This window comes from Myotis nattereri, assembly GCF_964212035.1.
Source record: "Myotis nattereri genome assembly, chromosome: 11".
NCBI lineage: Eukaryota > Metazoa > Chordata > Mammalia > Chiroptera > Vespertilionidae > Myotis > Myotis nattereri.
The window spans coordinates 20,696,497-20,715,061 of NC_138086.1; the positions used below are offsets into that span (position 1 = coordinate 20,696,497).

General features: G+C 57.9%; 1 protein-coding gene across 5 annotated transcripts; it reads right to left on the reverse strand.

Moving 5' to 3' along the window:
• Nucleotides 1–660: 660 nt before the first annotated feature.
• On the reverse strand, nt 661–18,086 carry IMPDH1 (inosine monophosphate dehydrogenase 1; the record flags this gene model as incomplete). Of its 5 annotated transcripts, XM_081102394.1 has the most annotated exons (16): nt 667–1,418; nt 2,020–2,036; nt 2,570–2,653; nt 2,808–2,951; nt 3,236–3,380; nt 3,469–3,612; nt 4,957–5,052; nt 5,281–5,371; nt 5,982–6,181; nt 7,007–7,094; nt 7,229–7,435; nt 7,708–7,782; nt 7,930–8,031; nt 10,460–10,508; nt 13,044–13,145; nt 17,929–18,086. In XM_081102394.1, the coding sequence occupies 16 exons, from the start codon at nt 18,084–18,086 to the stop codon at nt 1,306–1,308; spliced, it is 1,815 nt and encodes a 604-aa protein (XP_080958520.1). In that variant the 3' UTR covers nt 667–1,305. The 5 variants fall into 5 exon arrangements, with proteins under 5 accessions (XP_080958521.1, XP_080958518.1, XP_080958519.1 ...); XM_081102395.1 differs by lacking the exon at nt 2,020–2,036 and having other exon boundaries at nt 661–1,418; XM_081102391.1 differs by lacking the exon at nt 17,929–18,086 and having other exon boundaries at nt 13,044–13,224.
• Nucleotides 18,087–18,565: the final 479 nt, after the last annotated feature.

Sequence of the window (18,565 nt, forward strand, 5' to 3'; positions counted from 1 at the left end):
ACAAGGGCCTTCTGCACCCTCTGCTCATTCCCAACACAAGAGTACCCCAGGCCACCTTCCTTGCTTCTGTCCTGAATGGTGTCTGTACCTTGGGAGGGCAGCTGTGTGACCATTGCCCAACTGTAACAACAGAGTCAGAGGGAGACCATGTGACTGTCCCGGGACAGCCAGGGATACTCAGCAGTCCATGTGTCGGGCTGTCGCACCAGAAGGGGTTTGAGGCTGGGAGGTGGGTCATGAGCTGCACACGAACAGTGGGAGCTAACCCCCTCCACCTGGTCCCCACAGGTGTGTCTCAGCTGATGAGACCTAGGCCCTAGGCCTGGGGGTCAGGGCCACAGCCATGTTCTAATCCCACCTGTGCCAGGCTGAACCATTTGGCGTTACGAGGCTGTGATGGGTGCTTTCCGGCAGCCTCGGATGAGGTTCCCCTCTGCAATACTGCCTGCCTGCACAAGCTGCTGGCAGCGGGTCTGGGAGGCCTCCCACTATGGCCCACCTATACCGCACCCCCTGGAGTACCTCAGCACCCTCAGCACCTTCCTGGGGAGGCTGGGCCTGGCCCCCCGAGCCTGGCTCTGATGGGACTCTGGGCTCCAGCTCACCAGCAGGATGGGGGTCAACTGCTCAGTGGACAAGGGACAAAGACAGGACAGCAGAGACATTGTAACCTCTTGATTTATTCAGATTATTTAATATACAACATAACTGTGACGCAAAGTGTGCAAAGTTAAAGCCTTCAACTGCAGCTGAGAGGAGAGGGCAGGCTTGGTCCACCTGGGGATGGTGGTGAGTCAAAAATGATGGGCTGCCTCCTCCCCAGGGCAGGGGAAGAGAGAGTGGCCTGAGGAGCAGGAGGCCTAGGGCCAGGGGAAGGGGGCAGAGACCTCCCTCTGGCCTAGGTTAGGAGCCCAGAAGTACCCCATGGCTGAGAGGGCAGTAGCCCAGGAAGGAGCCAGAGGCAGGGCCAGGAGAGCACCATTTCTGGGGTGAGGGGTGGGGAGGAAGGAACCCTATAGGAGAAGCCAGGAGGGGCCACCTGCCCCAGGGGAGGGAGCCAGGCCGGAGCAGACTGCAGTGAGAAAACCTGAGGCAGGCGCAAGGCCTGAGAGCCCAGGTTGGTGGGCTCGGGGGGAGGGAGGGCTGAAGAAGGGGAACCCGGTGGGGGCGCTCCTAGGGCAGCCAGGCCCCAGGAGCATCCTGACTCTGCAGGGGATGCCCAGCAAGGGCCCGCAGACCCTCCGAGCCTCCCCTGGTCTCTCCCTTGAAAGGAACTGGGCCCCATAGTGCAAATCTGTGGACCACTCAGCTATGGAGGGAGGCTGTGCCTAACGGGGGACCCTGGGGCGTGCCCTCTCTGCCACCTCGGCCTCCACCACAGCTTCCACCACCGTCCTCAGTACAGCCGCTTCTCGTAACTGTGGGGACAAGGCAGGAGGGGCACTGAAAGTGGGCCTGTGGACCCTGCTCCCTTCCCAGACGCCCCTGCCTAGGCCCGGGGGTGCCAGGCAGCCCCCCAGATGAAAGAGAGGCAGTGAACTGCAGAAGCTCCCGCCTCTCGGCCATGGGGGCGGGGGGAGAGCCGGCCCGTGCCTCTGTGCCCTCAGGCCCAGAGACGGCCATGCTCCTTCAGGCCACCGTCAGAGCGGAGCAGACTGTCCTCAGTGCTGGGGTGGAGCGTCAGGAAGGCATGGCCCTGACCACACTGAACCTCTGCTGCCCACGTCTCCATCCCAGCCCTTCCCATCAGGTGGCCCAGGCCCCTGGTGGTCACTGGGTCCAGTCCAAGGCAGGCAGCCTCGGGCCTGTGGTCAGGGACATCGCACTCTACTACAGATTCTGCTGGAGGAGGGGCCACTGCTGGCTGCCCTCCCCACGGTGTTAGTCCTAGGGTCCATGTCCCATGATTACACCCCAGGGCCGCCCCCAATGCAGTGCCCCCCTCCCACCCCGAGCCCAGGTCCCACCCAAAGTGCCCCTGCTCTACTCTACGCTTGCCCGGGCAGCGCAGTTACTTACACGGCAGAAAGGTATAGCTACGGGAGGATGGGGCAGAAAGAGACAGAGGTTAGATGCCCGCCTATGCCTGGGGGGACAGGCCCTCTCGACCAGGCGGGGCCACATGCCTGCTACTACTGCTGCTGACCAGCACTGCCCCCCCCATGGTCGCCCCAGCGCTGGCCCTGGCAGCTGTCTCTCTGCTTCTCCCGCCAGAGGACTCGTCCCTAGCCTATACCTGCCGGCCTGGGGCTGCCACCAGCAAAAGCCCAACACTGCCAGCTCCTGCCACCAGCCACCAGCCACCAAGCTTGTAAGGAAGCAAGGGATGGGAGCCTAGGAGGAGCGGCCCAAGGAGAGGGGAGGGGCCTGTCTGCCTAAGGGCTCCAGGACAGGGCTCCAGGGTGGGTTGGGCCCTGGAGGAGAGGGTGATGGAGACACCCTGCAGCAATAACCATCCCTGGTGGAGATGGTCCGTGGGGGCCCTGAAACCTCAGCTCAGCCTCTGAACCACGGTCCCACCTGCCCGACCCAGTGCCAGCAGCTGGGGCAAGGAGGCCACTGGACTTACGAGTGCAGGCCGTGGACACCACCCTCGATCTGAGCCGACATGGTCCGCTTCTCAAACTTGAGCTCTCCCGAGTACATCATGGACCTGCAGGCAGGTTGTTGGGGCAGGTCAGGGCACCAAGGGAAGAGGGGAGGGAGGAGGGAGAGGGAGGGAAAGGAAGGAAGCAGGGGTGGGGGAGCCAAGAGCCTCCCAGGTGCCACCCACCTGCCACGCCCTTGCCCCCAGTCACAGCACTCACCGCAGGACGGAGAGGCTCCGGGCACCAATATCCTGGCAGCCATGCTGGATCCCTGCTATGAGGTAGGGCACGAACTTCTGAATGGAGCCTTTGTCCTGGATGGAACCTGATACGCCCTGTGGGATCTTCACCTTATCCCCCTCACTGTATGGAGGGCAGGGAGACTGAGCCAGACAGCCCATGGCTCAGGGGACCTCACCCCATCTCTCCAGGGCACCAACGGAAGAACCCCCAAAGCAGCCACACCCCGGGCTAAAGCATAAGCAAGCATGGATTCCGAGTCAGGAGGTCCGCTCCTTGTGCCCTGTGACTCAGATCCCAGAAATATAATATGGAGACTCGGTGCTATTCGGGACGTCAAAGGCATGTGGGGACCCTTGAAGGGTTGCGGGCTGATCGGCCTGGGACCAGGGCTCAGGGCAGGGCACCTGAAGTATCGTTTCTGGCTGCTGCTGCTCTTCTCCATGGCATCCAAGGAGCCCATGCCCCGGTACTTCTTGAGCCTCACCCCATCGGAGAAGAAGTACTCGCCAGGGGCCTCCGTGGTGGCGGCCAGCAGGGAGCCCATCATCACTGCAGGGGGAGGGGGGGCAGGGTCAGTACCTCTAGCCCAGCTCCCAGCCCCTCACAGGCCTGCCCAATCCCCAGCAGACCCCCTCACCTGTGGATGCTCCCAGAGCCAGGGCCTTGACCACCTGCCCCACAGTCTGGATGCCACCGTCAGCTATGACTGGCACCCCAAAGCGCCGGGCGTACTCCGCCACCTTGTACACGGCGGTGCCCTGAGGCCGACCACAGGCCATCACTGTGGGAGGGGACGCAAGACAGAGATGTCAACAGCAACAGAGGGGCCAGAGACAGGCCCCTTCTCCCTGTGCCCTACCTCCACTCAGGAAAAGGGACAGGCCGGCCTCGATGTTTCTTCTGAGGGACAGACGGGTGGCAGCAAATAACACTAGGGTGGTTGTCACTCCAAAGACCCGGACCACCCCATCCACGACAGCGCTATGGGGCATTCTGATAGGAGAGGGGTTGGTACTGGCCTTCGGAGTACTGCACCCCCTACACTGGCGCACTCAGGCCTGGTGGCCCCCAGCCTCACCTGTCTCCATATGCAAGTTCCCCTTCGAGGCTCCGTGTGCAAAGCCTGCTACTAGGGTAATCATGACCTCCTTCGGGATATTATTGCCTTGCATTTGTTTAAGTTTAACTGTCCAAGGTCCTTAAGCGTGAGGTTCCAAGTGGGAATAAGGAACCAGCATGTATGAAGGGATGGATGCAAGGCCCGACAAAGCCGGGAAGAGGCCTTCTCCAGGGCGTCTTTTGTTTTATCCCTATTGAATCCCAACTTTTAGGACAATGCCTGACACACAGGTACTCAATATTTGTCGACTGACTGAGTGGAAGGCCCACGTTTCACCGCAGTGGCCAGCTAAAGTGCAGGGCAGAAACTTAAAGCAGAGGCTCTGAAGGCCAGAAAGGGAGATGTTTTGAGCAGAAAACCCCAAATTGATCACTCAGTGTTCTAGGGAAATGACCCTCCCTAGAGGGGCCAGTCCATCCCCTCAGGCCAAGCAAGGACCCACCCGTCAGCCTCCAGCCTCCAGGGAACACCCCTCAACCACAGCGGGACACATGGTCAGGGTCCCACTCCCCTCCTCTTCGTGTTTGGGTATCTACCCTGCAAAAGGGCTTTGTGACTGAGTGGAACCCCTCCCCCGCTAGCAGCACACGGTGATAAAGTATACATCCTTAGACATTTAAGGACATGGCGTCTCGCTGACTTAGGTATCTGCCTCGTCACGAAGCTAATCCAAACTGTGAGCAAGCCTCCCATAAGCACCAGCCAGAGAAGTAGTCACAACAGCCTTGGGCCTCTAGCTTGGGTCTCCTTGACCAGAAGCTGAGAAGCAGGCTGGCACACACCTAAAGCTCTCAGTAACCTCATCTCACACCTGCCTCCCCCCAAGTCATTGAGCCAGACGGGCAGAGTCTGAGCCTGGGTCCCTCCCGAACCCCCCATCCCAGGAAGGAGCCTGGCAGAGCAAGCCACTCGGCATGTATCCATGGGACAAGAGTGAGGCCCCAGGCCCTTGGAGGGCCAGTGGGGTGTTCTCAGTGGCAGTCACTCTTCTCCTACGACACCCACCTTCTTGGGTGATGCAGATGGAGCCACAGCCCATGCCCACACGTAGCCCGTCCACACCAGCATCAATCAGATTCTTGGCCTGAGCTGCTGTCACCACTGGGGGAAGGTGGGGAGTGCCAGGGAAAGAGGAACAGTATGAGGATGGGATGCCCTCGCCCTGCCCTGGGACCCCAGTCCAGCCCCACCCCCACCTACAGTGACCAAAGCCCATTCATTCAGCCCCCAGGCTCCCATGTAGATATGCCATCACCTTAGGATGCGGAAGGACAGGAAATTACATGGTGAGGGGGCAAGGACCAGGGGTGATGGGGGCTCTACACTCACCATTCCCCCCAATCAGCTGGAGGTGGGGGTACTTCTTCTTGATATAGTGCACCATGGCAATCTGATAGTCAGAGTTCCCTTGGGATGAGTCCTGAGAGGAGGGGAAGAGGGCAGCTTAGGCTATGATGGCTGAGGATCCTCCCTGGGAGAGGGGGGTCTGAGTGGACAAACTCCTAAAATTGTACAAAAATGCTCTGAGAATTTTTTTTTTTTTTTTTAGTTTTTCTGGGAAGATACTTGACAGCTGATTCTCAAAAGAGCCTGCTTTCCTCCAAAAGCTAAGACCATTCATGTATAGTTTCACACCCACTGATGGACTGGTCCTCACAGCAAGGCCACCTGGGGCCTGTCCTGTTCCTACAACTCACTCACCAAGTGAAGAACTCAACCTCCTCAGCCTCCCTCTCTTCATCTGACAAGGGGTGTGGAAACTGTACCTGGGGGGCTGTTGGGAAGGCTGAATGAGACTCAGAGGTCTTAGAGCAGGGCCTGACAAGTGGGAGGCTCCCCATGAATGTGAGCTATAACCATCAGGTCAACGTTGAGTCACCCAGAGGCCCTCAGAGGGGCCCACAGTTGGTCTTAGCTGTCAGTACCACTGACCCTCCCGATTGTGGCTCCAGGCTCAACCAGAGGCGAACCTGGATCTCCCTAAGCCTCTACTGTACGGAGCCCCGCTGCTCCCAGGGGGGTGCCCGTACCAGCACTATGACATCGGCGCCCGCCTGGGTGAGCAGGTCCAAGCGATATTTGTCGTCCTCGCGGGTGCCCACAGCTGCCCCGCACAGCAGCTGCTTGTGGGAATCCTTGGAGGCTAGAGGGTAGTCCCGGTTCTTCTTCAGGTCGGTGCGGGCAATGATGGCCACCAGCTCGTCGCGATCATTGACAATGGGCAGCTTCCCTGAGGAGGAATGCAGCAGTGAGATGAAGGAGCCGCCTCTGGAGTCCTCTTGGGAGTGGGGTGGACCACGCCAGAGAGTCCACTGAAATACCCAAACCAGCCGCTAGGTGACAGCACCACCCAGGAAGCCCTCCTAGGGACCTGGACCTCTTCCCCAGGAACAGGAAGCAAAGAAACCTTGAAGCCAAGTGGGCTCCTGGAGCACTTCCTGCCCTGGGGCCTGGCCAGGCTGGGGTGGGCAGCCCCTGAGCACTGGCAGCCTCTCACCTGCTGGGCCACGGGCCACAGTGGTCAAAAACTCCTAACCAGGGCACATACGTGAGGCTGTCCTGCAGGAGAAACATGTGCCCTGTACAATTCCACCCCCAGAGAACAATCCAGTGTGGGCCAGGGAAGCACGTCCCAGTGTCTCCCAGGGACCTAATGAATATTATGTCAACAATCCCATGTCAAATAGATTTAATTCCAGGGCTTCTCGGAGCCTTTAATAAGCTAATGTACAATTTGTTATGCACTGATAGGGAATATAGAAAAGAGCATTTTTCCGACTTATAAGCCCACAGAGCCCTTTTTTCATGATGAACATTTCTCAGGGCTACTTTTTTGGGGAAAGCAATACCGTGAAGATGCTGAACAAGGGGCACGCTTTCCTAAGCCAAGAAAAGGACCTCAGGAATCATGCTCCAGCCTGGGGTCATTCAAGCCTTCCCCAAGGCCCCGTCTGCTCACTGGGACAACCTGCACGGCTGTGAAGGAGCAGGGGGAGCCAGGGTACAGGAAGCCCGGCTGGGGCGGGTCTTGAGCTTTCTGCCTGCTCCCTGGTACCTTTCTTGCTGCGCTGCAGGATCTCATTTGCCTCTTTCAGTGTCACACCTGCTGGAGCCACCACCAGCTCATTCCGCGGTGTCATCACCTGTGGGGCCAGGAACATTTGCCTGCAGGTTGGCAGGTGAGAGAGAAGGGAGCCAGACCTCCCTCTGGTCCCTGTCACAGACAGCTTGAGGTCCTCTCTCTGCCCCGGCCACGCGTTCCCTGCCCTACAGGTACCTCGCTGAGGAAGACGGTGTGGTCCTTCTCTGCGAGAAAGTCAATGTCTCGGGAGGTGACAATGCCCACTAGCTTGCTGCCCATGGTGCCGGTCTCCGTGATGGGGATGCCAGAGAAGCCATGCCGAATCTTGGCCTCCAGCACGTCGCCCACGGTGTGCGAGGGGTTCAGCACCACAGGGTCCGTGATGAAGCCCTGCTCAAATTTCTGTGGGCAGAGACAGGGGAAAGGAAAGGCTGGAAGAAAGCCTGAGGTGGTGTCCAGCCTGGTCAAAGGGGGAGAAGGTGCCCTGGCCAGGGCCCTGAGTGGGGTGAGGGGCCAGTGGGAAATGAGGGCTGGGCCCTGTGCCCCCCACTGTGGAGAAGGGCAGACAAGACCCCACAGCAATCGACTAGGGAATGCACCAGCCTGCAGGGCTGGCCAGGGAGTTGGGGGCCGCCAGGTGGCATTTTCTTCCCGGGGGTAGGCCTGGTACTTGCCTTCACCTTCCGCACCTCATTGGCCTGGAACTCTGGAGTGCAGTTGTGGTGAATGAAACCAATACCGCCCATCAGCTGGGGTGGGAGGGAAGCACAGTCAGAGCCAGGGGCCCACCCCTCCTCACTCTGAAAACCCCACCCCTGACTCCAATTCCTCCTGCTGCCAGCCCACCCTATTCCGTCCCCTCAACCCTGGACTCCCAACCCAGGTGCCCAACTCACAGCCATAGCGATGGCCATGTCAGCCTCGGTCACAGTGTCCATGGGGGAGGAGATCAGGGGCGTCTTCAGCGTGATCTTCCGAGTCAGAGCTGAAGTCAGGTCCTGAGGATGAAGGCACAGTGCAGGTGAAGAGTGTGATCATTCACTCCGCAAACATTCACAGAGCTCCTGCACGTACCCGGCACCGGGAAGGGCCTGGGGATACAGCAGTGAACAAGGCAGATGAGGCCCCTGCTATCGCTCCCATGGTTTAAACTCCACTGGGAAGTAGAAGACAAGCATGCAACACATGCACGAAATCATTTCAGCCAGGATGAAGGCTCCAAAGAAAAGCAAGAGGAAAAGTGGCCACGGGAAGAGGGGTGTGGTGGTCAGGAAAGCCTCTTTCTCAGGAGACGACAAGTAGCAGCCAGTCCAAGTCTGAGGGACTGTGGTTCCAGCCTCTGATTCCCAGTCTTCCTGAGATGCATTTATGAAAGAAAAAGGCAGTGGAGTAGAGGGAAGTGAGAGAGGTAGGTAGCTGGCAGGGGCAAGGAAGTGTAGCCTTGAAAGCCAGGGACAGCTTAGATTCGGAGATGAAAAGCCACTGCCGGGGTCACAAGCAGAAGAGAGGCACCATTTGACTTATTTTAAAGAGGTCACTCGGCCTCCAATGTGGAGAATGGAGAATGGATTCTAGGTGACAAATCCTGGGGCAAAGGGACCGGCAAAGAGACCGCTGACAGGTCCGGGCAGAGGATGTACAGACGGGGACGGGGAAGGCATGGGAAGGCGTCTTTCGGCATCCAGGGAAGTAGATGACTGAGGGACTGCAGCTCAAGGAAAGGTCAGGGCTGCGGGTACGGATCTGGGAGGTATCTGCCTATGAACGGTAGGCAGGGCCAGATCATGAGGTGTGGGCCAACAGCTATGGATCCTAGACCCCAAATGCTCAGACACAGACTTTGGTATATAGTTTCTGGAGATTCACCTGAAGTCCATTCATAGACCCTGGTTAAGAGCCCTGGACCCATAGACTAGAGAACTCCTCCTTCTCCTCTCCCATCACACCACCGAAGAGCCACAGCCTTCGCGACAGAGGCCACAGGACAGAGACCCTCGATGGCCGGGAGGGATCTGTTCTGTCCCCCTCTTCCTAGAATCCTACCCAGGGTCTGGCACAAAGCCAGGTGCTGGGTAAACTTGGTTCAACTGAACAGCTGAGCCATGAAGGCTTCCTTATTGCTGTCGTAAGGCAAATATCCAGAATAGCTCCAATTTCCCCCTAAAAATCTGTCTGGGTCAGCACTGGCTACACGGGCTGGGCCAACACTTCCCCCGGGTCAAGCGAGCCAGGCACCCTTAGGCCCTCTGGCCTTTCAAGAGAATCAGACCTCAGTAAATATCACTGATAACAGCGACAAGAGGAATGTTTTTTAGTATGTATGAATTCACCTTAAAATAATCTAACTTTTGCCCTAGCTGGTTTGGCTCAGTGGATAGAGCATTGGCCTGCAGACTGGAGGGGTCCCAGGTTCAATTCCGGTCAAGGGCGCATGCCCGGGTTGTGGGCTCGGTCCCCAGTGGGGGGCATGCAGGAGGCAGCCAATCGATGATTCTCTCTCTCATCGTTGATGTTTCTATCTCTCTCTCCCTCTCCCTTCTTCTCTGAAATTAATAAAAATATATATTTTTAAAAATAATCTAACTTTTAAAAAATATTTTTTTAATTGATATCAGAGAGGAAAGGAGAGATAGAAATATCAATGATGAGAGAGAATCATTGACAGGCTGCCTCCGGCGCGCCCCACACTGGAGATTGAGCCTGCAACCTGGGCATGTGCCTTGACTGGGAATTGAACCATGACCTCTTGGTTCATAGGTCGACGCTCAATCACTGAGCCACGCCGGCCAAGCAAATAATCAAACTTTTCTGTGAAATAACTTACTTCTATCAGCACTACACCCCTAGATTCTGTGAGTTCATCATATGTTAATTAGGTAAAAGATATTGCTCATTCACTTGGCTTATAGCTGAACCCTTCAGGCAAGCAAGGCAAATCTAACTTCTTTAAACCCTCTTGCCAATTCTTGTATATCTGGATCTGTGAACAAGTCTGTCCATGTCATTCAAAGTCTGCATCATTTTATTGGCTTCTATCATGTCCCTGCTCAGCATTTCACACAAAAACCCGATCCTTCCAGTTTACAGTAAAAAGACAGCCACAAAAAAAAAAAAAAAAAAAAAAAAAGACAGCCACATGCACGCCCACCCCCTTCCCTGTGAACCTCGTGGCAGGCTCTGTCAGTGACAGAGAGCCCTCTGGCCCTGGGCCAGGCCCACCACTCAGGATACCGCGAGTCCCTGCAGCTGCCTCTGCCACATTAAGCACAGCCCATTGCACTGTGTCAGCTTCTCTGGCAGCAATAAAGGCTACATCCACCACATTCCCAAGAAAAGCCTCTTCTCTTCCTGCCCTTGAGCAAGAAATCAGCCTCTTCCACCATATGCACAGCCTCTCTCCCTGGAGTTAGCAGAAGAGGTACTCACCACCTCATCAGCTATGAAGTCTATGAATCCTGGGAGAATCAGGAAGTCGCTAGGAAGAGAGAAAAGTGAGTGTTACTGGATGAGAAGGGGTACTTAAAAGGGGCAGGGCCTGCCATGCCAGGGGAAGCAGCATGGGGTAGGGAGAGGGGCAGCGCCTGGAGCCCTCTGGTCCCTGCTGTCCCTTCAGGCTGAACCCGTCTTGTTCCCCGGACTAGGATCTTGCTGATTTCAGCTCAGAGAGCTACACACAAAGGCAGTGGAAGGTCTATGGACCTGGGGTGCCACCAAGGCAGTTGCTCAAATGTCTGTTGCCTCCAGGGCTCAGAGTTCACCAAGGAACATAAAAGTTCCCACAGTGCCACACAAGGCAGATACATGGCCTGCCCTCGAAAGCGTCTCTATCTTAACAGAGGGAGATGACAGGGAATGAACCCGAGAACAACTTATTTATTAATTTTAAATATATTTTTATTTATTTCAGAGAGGAAGGGAGAGGGAGAGAGAGATAGAAATATCAACGATGAGAGAGAATCATTGATCGGCTGCCTCCTGTATGCCCCACACTGGGGATCAAGCCTGCATGTGCCCTGTCCGGGAATTGAACCGTGACCTCCTGGTTCATAGGTCGACGCTTAACCACTGAGCTGCGCCGGCGGGGCCTGAGAACAATTTATAAGTGCAGCATATGAGCACCACACAGCACAGGACAAGCTGCACACAGCCAAGGGTCAGGGCTGCTCAGTCACACAGGTTTCAGAACAGCTCGAGGGACCCCAGGGGGCTGAGCAGGGGCCGGGCATGTTCTGACAAAGCAGGCCCTGCTGCCTGCCCAGCTGGGCTGAAGCAACCGACAGGCCTGGCCTGCGATGGGAAAGGGGAGGAAGGGGCCTTCCGGTTAGGACCAGAACCCTGGGGCCCCAGCCAAAGCATGGCAGCTGTAACACACTAGACTGGGCCGTGGTCACAGCAAACCCCAGAAGGGGGTACAGGCCTGCACAAGTATGGCAAAGCACAGTACACGGCCCAGGGCCCCGATGGCTCAGTGCCCCCACACTTCAGGAACACTCCCAACTTGACTAAGAAAAGCTGCTGGCACCTGAGCACAGGAAGGAAAAGCAACAGGGTGAATGGGAGGGGTGGGGTCTTTAACCTCCCAAGGCCAAGAGCAACTCAGAGCAATATCCCTAGGGAGTTCCCTTGGCAGACTCTAGTGAAAAATATATCAAAGGGATACTCTCTCCCCCCTCATCAAAGACTGCCAAAGAGCCCTAGCCGGTTTGGCTCAGTGGATAGAGCGTTGGCCTGAGGTCTGAAGAGTCCTGGGTTCAATTCCGGTCAAGGGCACATGCCTGGGTTGCGGGCTCTATCCCCAGTAGGGGGCGTGCAGGAGGCAGCCCTTCAATGAGTTTCTCTCATCATCGATGTTTCTATCGCTCTCCCTTTCCCTTCCTCTCTGAAATCAATAAAAATTTTAAAAATTATAAAAAAATGAAAAAGACTGCCAAAGAAAGAGAATCTTAACTGCCTCTGACGCATGGCAGCCCTTCTTGCTGAATAGCAAAGAGGCTCTGTGGCTCACGTTCAGGCTGGAGAAGAAATGCAAGAGTCGGGGCCCCTTGACGTGTCCTAGGTATCTATGCACCCCTCACCTGGCCCACATCCCAGCTATGGGCAGGCAGGAGACACCTGGTGTCTAGGGAAACTGCCTGCCCAGCAGAAGCGCTTACAGGCAAGGGCAGGGACTGGCAGGGACTGGCAGGAGACTGGGCAGGGGTGCTCTTGGCTGGCCAGCAGCCCCACTCCGCCTCAGCCCCAAGCTTCTGATGCTCCTTCCTGGCATGGACACAGTCCTGCAGCCAGAAGGAGAGCTAGTGCCAGGCCTGCAGCCCGCAGGACAACTGGCCCAGGGCCCACAGAAAAGCAAACTAAAGCCAGAGGCAGAGAGAAAAAGGTCTTGATCTCCTCCAAAATCCCATGTGGGGTGGCCTTGGGGGTGGCAGTCACACAATGCTCATTCCCAGGGGGGCACTAGTGCTAACCTGTGGGCCGACAGAGGCGCAGTGTAAAGAGGACTGGACGATGGGAACAGGGAGACAGACACCCCCACGGTCCAGCTGGGCCTCTCCTGGGGGCAACACCCGAGCAGCTGTCACAGTTGGGCTGCAGGCCCGCTCTGCCTTCCCAGTGACGCTACGAGTGAGTGAGAGGAGGTCCTGCACCAAGGTCTGGGCAAAGTCTCCATAACTCCTACATCTCAGGTTCCCACACACCCCAAGGCCCCTTCAAGCAGCCAATATGCCCATGCGAGGGGGAGGGGCAAGGCCGGGCCCGGATCTACCCAGAAACGGGGCATGGCACCTAGGGCCGCGAGGTCGCTATGCCACGTCCATCTGCACTCGGCAGTGGCCGCCTTCCTTCCCTTGCTCAGCCCCCCGCCCCCCGTCCTCCTCCTCCCCGCCCGATCGCTCCCAGCCGCCGGGATCGCGGCTGCCACCGCAGACGCGGCGCACGTGCAGGGCCCGAGCCGGGGGACCGCGGCGCGTTCGTCCCCGCACTCCGGTGGGGCCGGGGCCCCCGCGCTTACTTGTAGGTGAGCCCGTCGGCGTTGGCGAAGAGCTGCTGCGCTGTGAGCCCATCGTCGGGCACGTAGCCGGTGCCGCCGCTGATCAGGTAATCCGCCATGCTGCTGGGGCACACCGCGACCCGACATAAACACCCGCGCGGGCCGCCCCGCCGCTGCTCCCGCAGCTGCTGACGCCCAGGCCACGCCGCTACCGCGGGCCGGGCCGGCCGGGGGCGGGGGCTGCGGCAGCCGGGCTGGCCCTGGGCGCCGCCCTCTCCTCCCGCCCCTCCCGCGGGAGTCCACCGCCTCCGCCCCGCGCCACCGCACAAAGGGCCCCGCGGAGCCAGCCCAGCGCGCGCGCGCACACACGCACGACCTGGGCTGGGGTAGCGGGTGCGAACCGGGAAGGGGCAGGGGGTGCACCCCCGCCCCGCGAGCCAAACCGGGACACGCCCCCTCCGCCGCGCCCGGTCCCGCCTCCTAGGCCCCCTGCAGCGCGCCCCCAGGCCCGCTCGCTGCCTGGCCCATCCCAGTCCACCTGGCCTCCACCGGCATGGGTCTCCCCTGGCCTCCTCCACACCCCCAGGGACCTCTAACACGGTTTGGCTTTCCAAGGCGAAGGCCCAAACTGTGACCAGGAGTCCGGAGTCCCGTCGGGGCCAACAGCTCCCCAACACATAGGAGTTTGAGGATGCACCTTCCCTCAAATCCCACCTTCCCCAATCCCGACCTCATTCCTAGAGGGAGGGCATTCTTACCAATGACACTCCCTGATCTTTGGGGGGCCTTCAAGCCCTCTGCAGTTTACAAGGCATTTTTCATCAATGAGCATATTCACTCTACAATCTATTAAATTGCCAAGTATTAGGTGTCCCCACTTTACAGATGCAAAACCCACAGTTCAGAAAGCAAAAGGGTGGGGGGTACTGCCTCTGACTCCTGTCCCCAGCTCCGAACGTGGTAGGGATACCAGAGGGAGAAGTTTGTTTTCATTTGGGAGGGTAGTGTGGTGGGAAGAAAAGAGAGGATCACAGGCCTGCCTTAGGCAGGTAGGGATGCATGCAAATTGGGACAAAGGCTAGAGAAGTTCTGAGAATTAGCCAAAGCAGAAGTCTGGAGGTCCTATGGGTCCGGCAAGATCAAGATTCCTACTTGGGGGCAGAAAGATTCGGCAGCAAATTGGTTCACGGGGAGGGGGGGGAGGGCGGGAGGGGGATGGTGTGGCAGGGGGAAGACCCTTTCCTATTGGGTGATCAGCACGGTTAATGCTACTTCCTGAGCAAAGCTAGAGAGTGGATTCCCCCACCCAAACCGCCTGGTCCCCCCCTTCTCTTCCGGTGGTCCCCACAGCTCACTTCGTGGTGAGGTGAGAGAAAGGCTGGGCAGGGACACAGTCCTCTCCCTGGCAAGGTGGCTGTCTGTAGTGCTCTCCCCATTCCTCCCCAACTCTGGGAGTCTGGGTTTGTTTACCTCTCAGCAGTGTGGTGACAGCCAGGCCCAGGGGAGTCTCCCTGAGATGCCCAGCCTCCCCCCAGTGACACCCCTCCCGCCCCCCCCCCCCCCGCCCCCGGGGAACCTACCAGGAAAACACAGACTGTTCCATCTGTGTGCAGAGGGGAGGGGAGGCCTCTCACAGAGCTAGGGCGATGAGGCTGGGAGTGCTGGAGGAGCTCACAGATTTCCGCAGTGTCCTCTTTCCTCTTCCTGTGAAGGACTGGAATATCACAGACCCTCCCTGCCAGTGGAGCCCCAAGGAGAGTTCCTGTTGGGGGCCTCTGAAGGCCCTCTGGCATTGGCAGGAAGAAAGCCCGCCTGCTGGGGTTCTCTGCTGAGGCTTGCCATGGACGCCCTGGGAGCACTTCCGATTTCTCAGCTCTTATAAACTCATCTAGAGGACATGTGCCTTATGGGGAAGGGGGTTACCCTGAGGGGACCAGCACTAGGACCTGTTAGTGGTCACCTGGAAGCAGAGTAGTGAGACCAGGCAAAGACAGCACCCTGGCCATTCAGAGTAATGGCAGCCTGGGTAATGGCATTGCAGGCAGAGGGCACAGGCTGTCCATGTGATCGCTCTGGGTTTCTAAGGAACCTGCCCTGGGTCACTATCCCCTAAGCACGGGTCAGAAGTGGCTAGGGTACTATTTAGGGTTCCACCAGGCTGGAAGTCCAGGATAGCAGCTGGGCTCTGCCATCTCTAGTGACATGTGCCCCAATCTACAGCTCAGACCCAGGGGAGCAGGCTGCTAGACTGAGTTGTGAAGAGGGTCCCTTTCCTGGTGACAACAGACCGCACAGCCCTACTCCCCTTCTCCTGTCGCCCCACACCTCCTCCTGCTTTGACCTGTGTCAGGGCTCCTCATTACTCTAAGCTGCTGGGCTCAGCCCTGGGTTAGGCTGCCCTTTTCCAGAGACTGTTAATCCACCTCCCCCCTCCCTCCTCTCTCCTCCCTCTTCCTGATCTCCCCTAGCTGCTTCCTCCATGGGGAGGAGACACCAGGCAACCAGTGGGCCTCCTCAGCCAAGGAAGGGCTGTTGGTCCCCTGAGGCTCCCCACCTAGCAGCTGTGAAGGCAGCAGGGCCGGATAGCGGGCCTAAGTCCCTTCCAGTCCTTTCCTCGGGGTGGAGGGAGGGACTGGTGTCCTAGCTGGGCATCAAGATCCATGCAGGCAGCCCTGAGGTCTTTATCTGGCCTGGGCTGTTTGAATGGGCAAGATTTCAAAACATTTTTAGGGTGAGTTGTGGGGGGTGGGGGCAATAACAACACTGGCATTGCTAAGCTGGGACAGGAGACATGGCTACCCCAAAACAAGCCAGAGAGCAATAACCCTGACCTCAAACCCAGGGCTTCTCTTATATGCACCCCTATGTTCATAGCAGCACGATTCACCATAGCTAAGATTTGCAAACAGCCTAAGTGCCCATCAACAGATGAGTGGATTAAAAAAACTGTGGTACATTTACACAATGGAATTCTACGCTGCGGGGGGAAAAAAGAAGGAACTCTTGCCTTTTGCAACAGCATGGATGGAACTGGAGAGCATTATGCTAAGTGAAATAAGCCAGTCAAAGGAAGATAAATACCTCATGATCTCACTCATTTGTGGAATATAGAGAACAACATAGACCAGCCGTGTGCAAACTACGGCCCGCGGGCCGCATCCAGCCCGTTTGAAATGAATAAAACTAAAAAAAAAAAGACCATACCCTTTTATGTTATGATGTTTACTTTGAATTTATATTAGTTCACACAAACACTCCATCCATGCTTTTGTTCCGGCGCTCCAGTCCAGTTTAAGAACCCATTGTGGCCCTTGAGTCAAAAAGTTTGCTCACCCCTGACATAGACTGATGAACAGGGACAGATCCAAAGACAGAGAAACAGCGATCAGACTATTAATCCCCAGAGGGAAAGTAGGGGAGGGAGGGGGCAAGGGGAAGAGATCAACCAAAGGATTTGTATGCATGCATATAAGCCAAACCAATGGACATGGACAACAGGGAGATGAGAGCATGAGGGGGTGGGGGGGGAGGATGGGAATTTAATGGAGGGGGATGAGGACACATTTGTAATACCTTAACTAATAAAGAATTAAAAAAAAAAAAAAACCCAGGGCTTCTCGTAGAACCCTGTCCTCTTCCCACAGCTCTCAGCCAGCAGCAGCAGGTGGAGGTCTAACCAGCAGGTTTTGAATCTCATTACACCACCTGCCTGGGGCTCAGGTTTTACACAGGCTCTTTGGAACCTAGGGTGGGGTGGGGATGGCCCTTGGTGCAAAGAAGGGGTGCTCCTAGGTGGGCCTGGTCTGAGCTCTGATAGACTTTTCAATACCTGCTCTAGTCAGGTCATTGCCTCTATCAAGCCGGGGGTGTTCCAGCCCACTCCCTCACATCCTGTGGCCTCTCTGTATCACCCCAGACCCTGAGCCGCAGTAGTTAAGATTTCTAGGATAGGAGGAAGGATGGGGTTGCCCAAACCGGACTCAATTCTAGAGAGGCAGCCTATGGGGCAGGAGAGGCCAGGCTTTACCCAGCACCCCTTAAGCGGTTAGATTAGAAGTTCTTACGTAATCAGCCAGGCCCTGGGTAGAGCTGCAGGGCTAATTCCCCCCAGACTCGCCCCCTCTCCCCCCAACCCAGCTTCCCGGTCACCTCCCCAAGCTGCTGAGCACCAACAGATGGGGCAGAGAAAGAAGTCCAAATCCTCTGGACCGGAAGGACAGTGGGCCTGCATTTCAGGCTGTGATACAATCCAGAGATTAGCTACTGTCTCCTTTTCAGCCAGTCCCCTGGGGCCCGGCTCAACGCTCCCACTCTTCCGCCAATGACCCTTACAGACCCCAGCAGACTAAGGGCAGGAGCGGGTCCTGCATCTTAGGAGCGATCCTGATGTGAGCTGCACTGGCAGCCTCATCAGACCTCAGTGAGCAGCGAGGAGGGGACAGCGTCCTCACCAGCTCTGAGGCCACCCATCGGCACACCTACACCTGCCAGTAAGAAGACTCTAAGAGGAAACAAGCTAAGGAGGAGGAAGCACAGTTGGGTAGGTTCTCCAACAAGCACTGTTTGAACCCCTGTAGTCGAAGCCACTTGGGCCAGGTGTCGTCGGGTGTGTATTCGGAGGTCTGATCCAGGGCTAAGATTTTAGGGAGCGTTTTTTTTTCTTCCCGATTTACTCCCCGGTGCACGGCAACACCGAACCCTTTTCACAGTGCCTGCCTGCATGCCTCAACCGAAGCTGGGTGCTCGGCGTCTGAGCCCCCCGTTTTCAGGAAGTTAGAGGTGGAGGCGGTAAGAGGGTCAGGAGGGTGGGGTCTGCCCCTGCCCTCCCGCACAGGGCCGCCAGGTACCCCGAGCCGCCGCCGCGCCCGCCCCGGATGCGCCCCGCGCGCTCTGCCCTGGGCGTCACCTCTCGGGCTCGCAGCCGGCCTGCAGCAGGCGGGCGCTGTACCGCTGCGCCGCCGTCTCGTGTCCCGGGTGCTGCCGGGGTCCCAGCTCCGGAACAGCGGCGGCTCCGCCTTCCTGCGGTGGCCCCAACCCGGGTGGCACAGTGAGCGGCCCCTCCATGCAGCCTACGGTTCGGGGCGGGCGGGAGCCTCTCCGTCCGGAGGCTCCCCGGGCCCCAGCTGGGGAGCGAGCGCAGCCAGCCGCATCCCTGGGACGGAGCCGGACCTCCGGGGCGGGGCTTGTGTGCCGGGGGCGGGGCATCTCGGGCGGCGGGGCTGGGCGGGGGGGCGGGACGCAGGGAAGGTCCGGAGTCCTCTGGACTCCGCCCTGGCGCAGCGCTCCTCCCAGGCCCTCCGCGCTGCCGCCCAGACTCCCTAGTCTCTACCGTCCGGATTCAGCAAGCGACCCTTGCCCCTTGCCTGCCTTACGGACCTTCCAGGTTCTCCTGGTCCCTTCTGAGGACCCAGAAGAGGAAAGGAGAGCAGTGTCTTTAGAGGCCGGGGTTTTCTTCGTGGCTTGTGCCGGTCCCAATGCCTGTTACCGACGTTAGCACGCTACTTTGGAGCGCTAGGACTAGGTCAGACCTCCCTCGCCAGGAC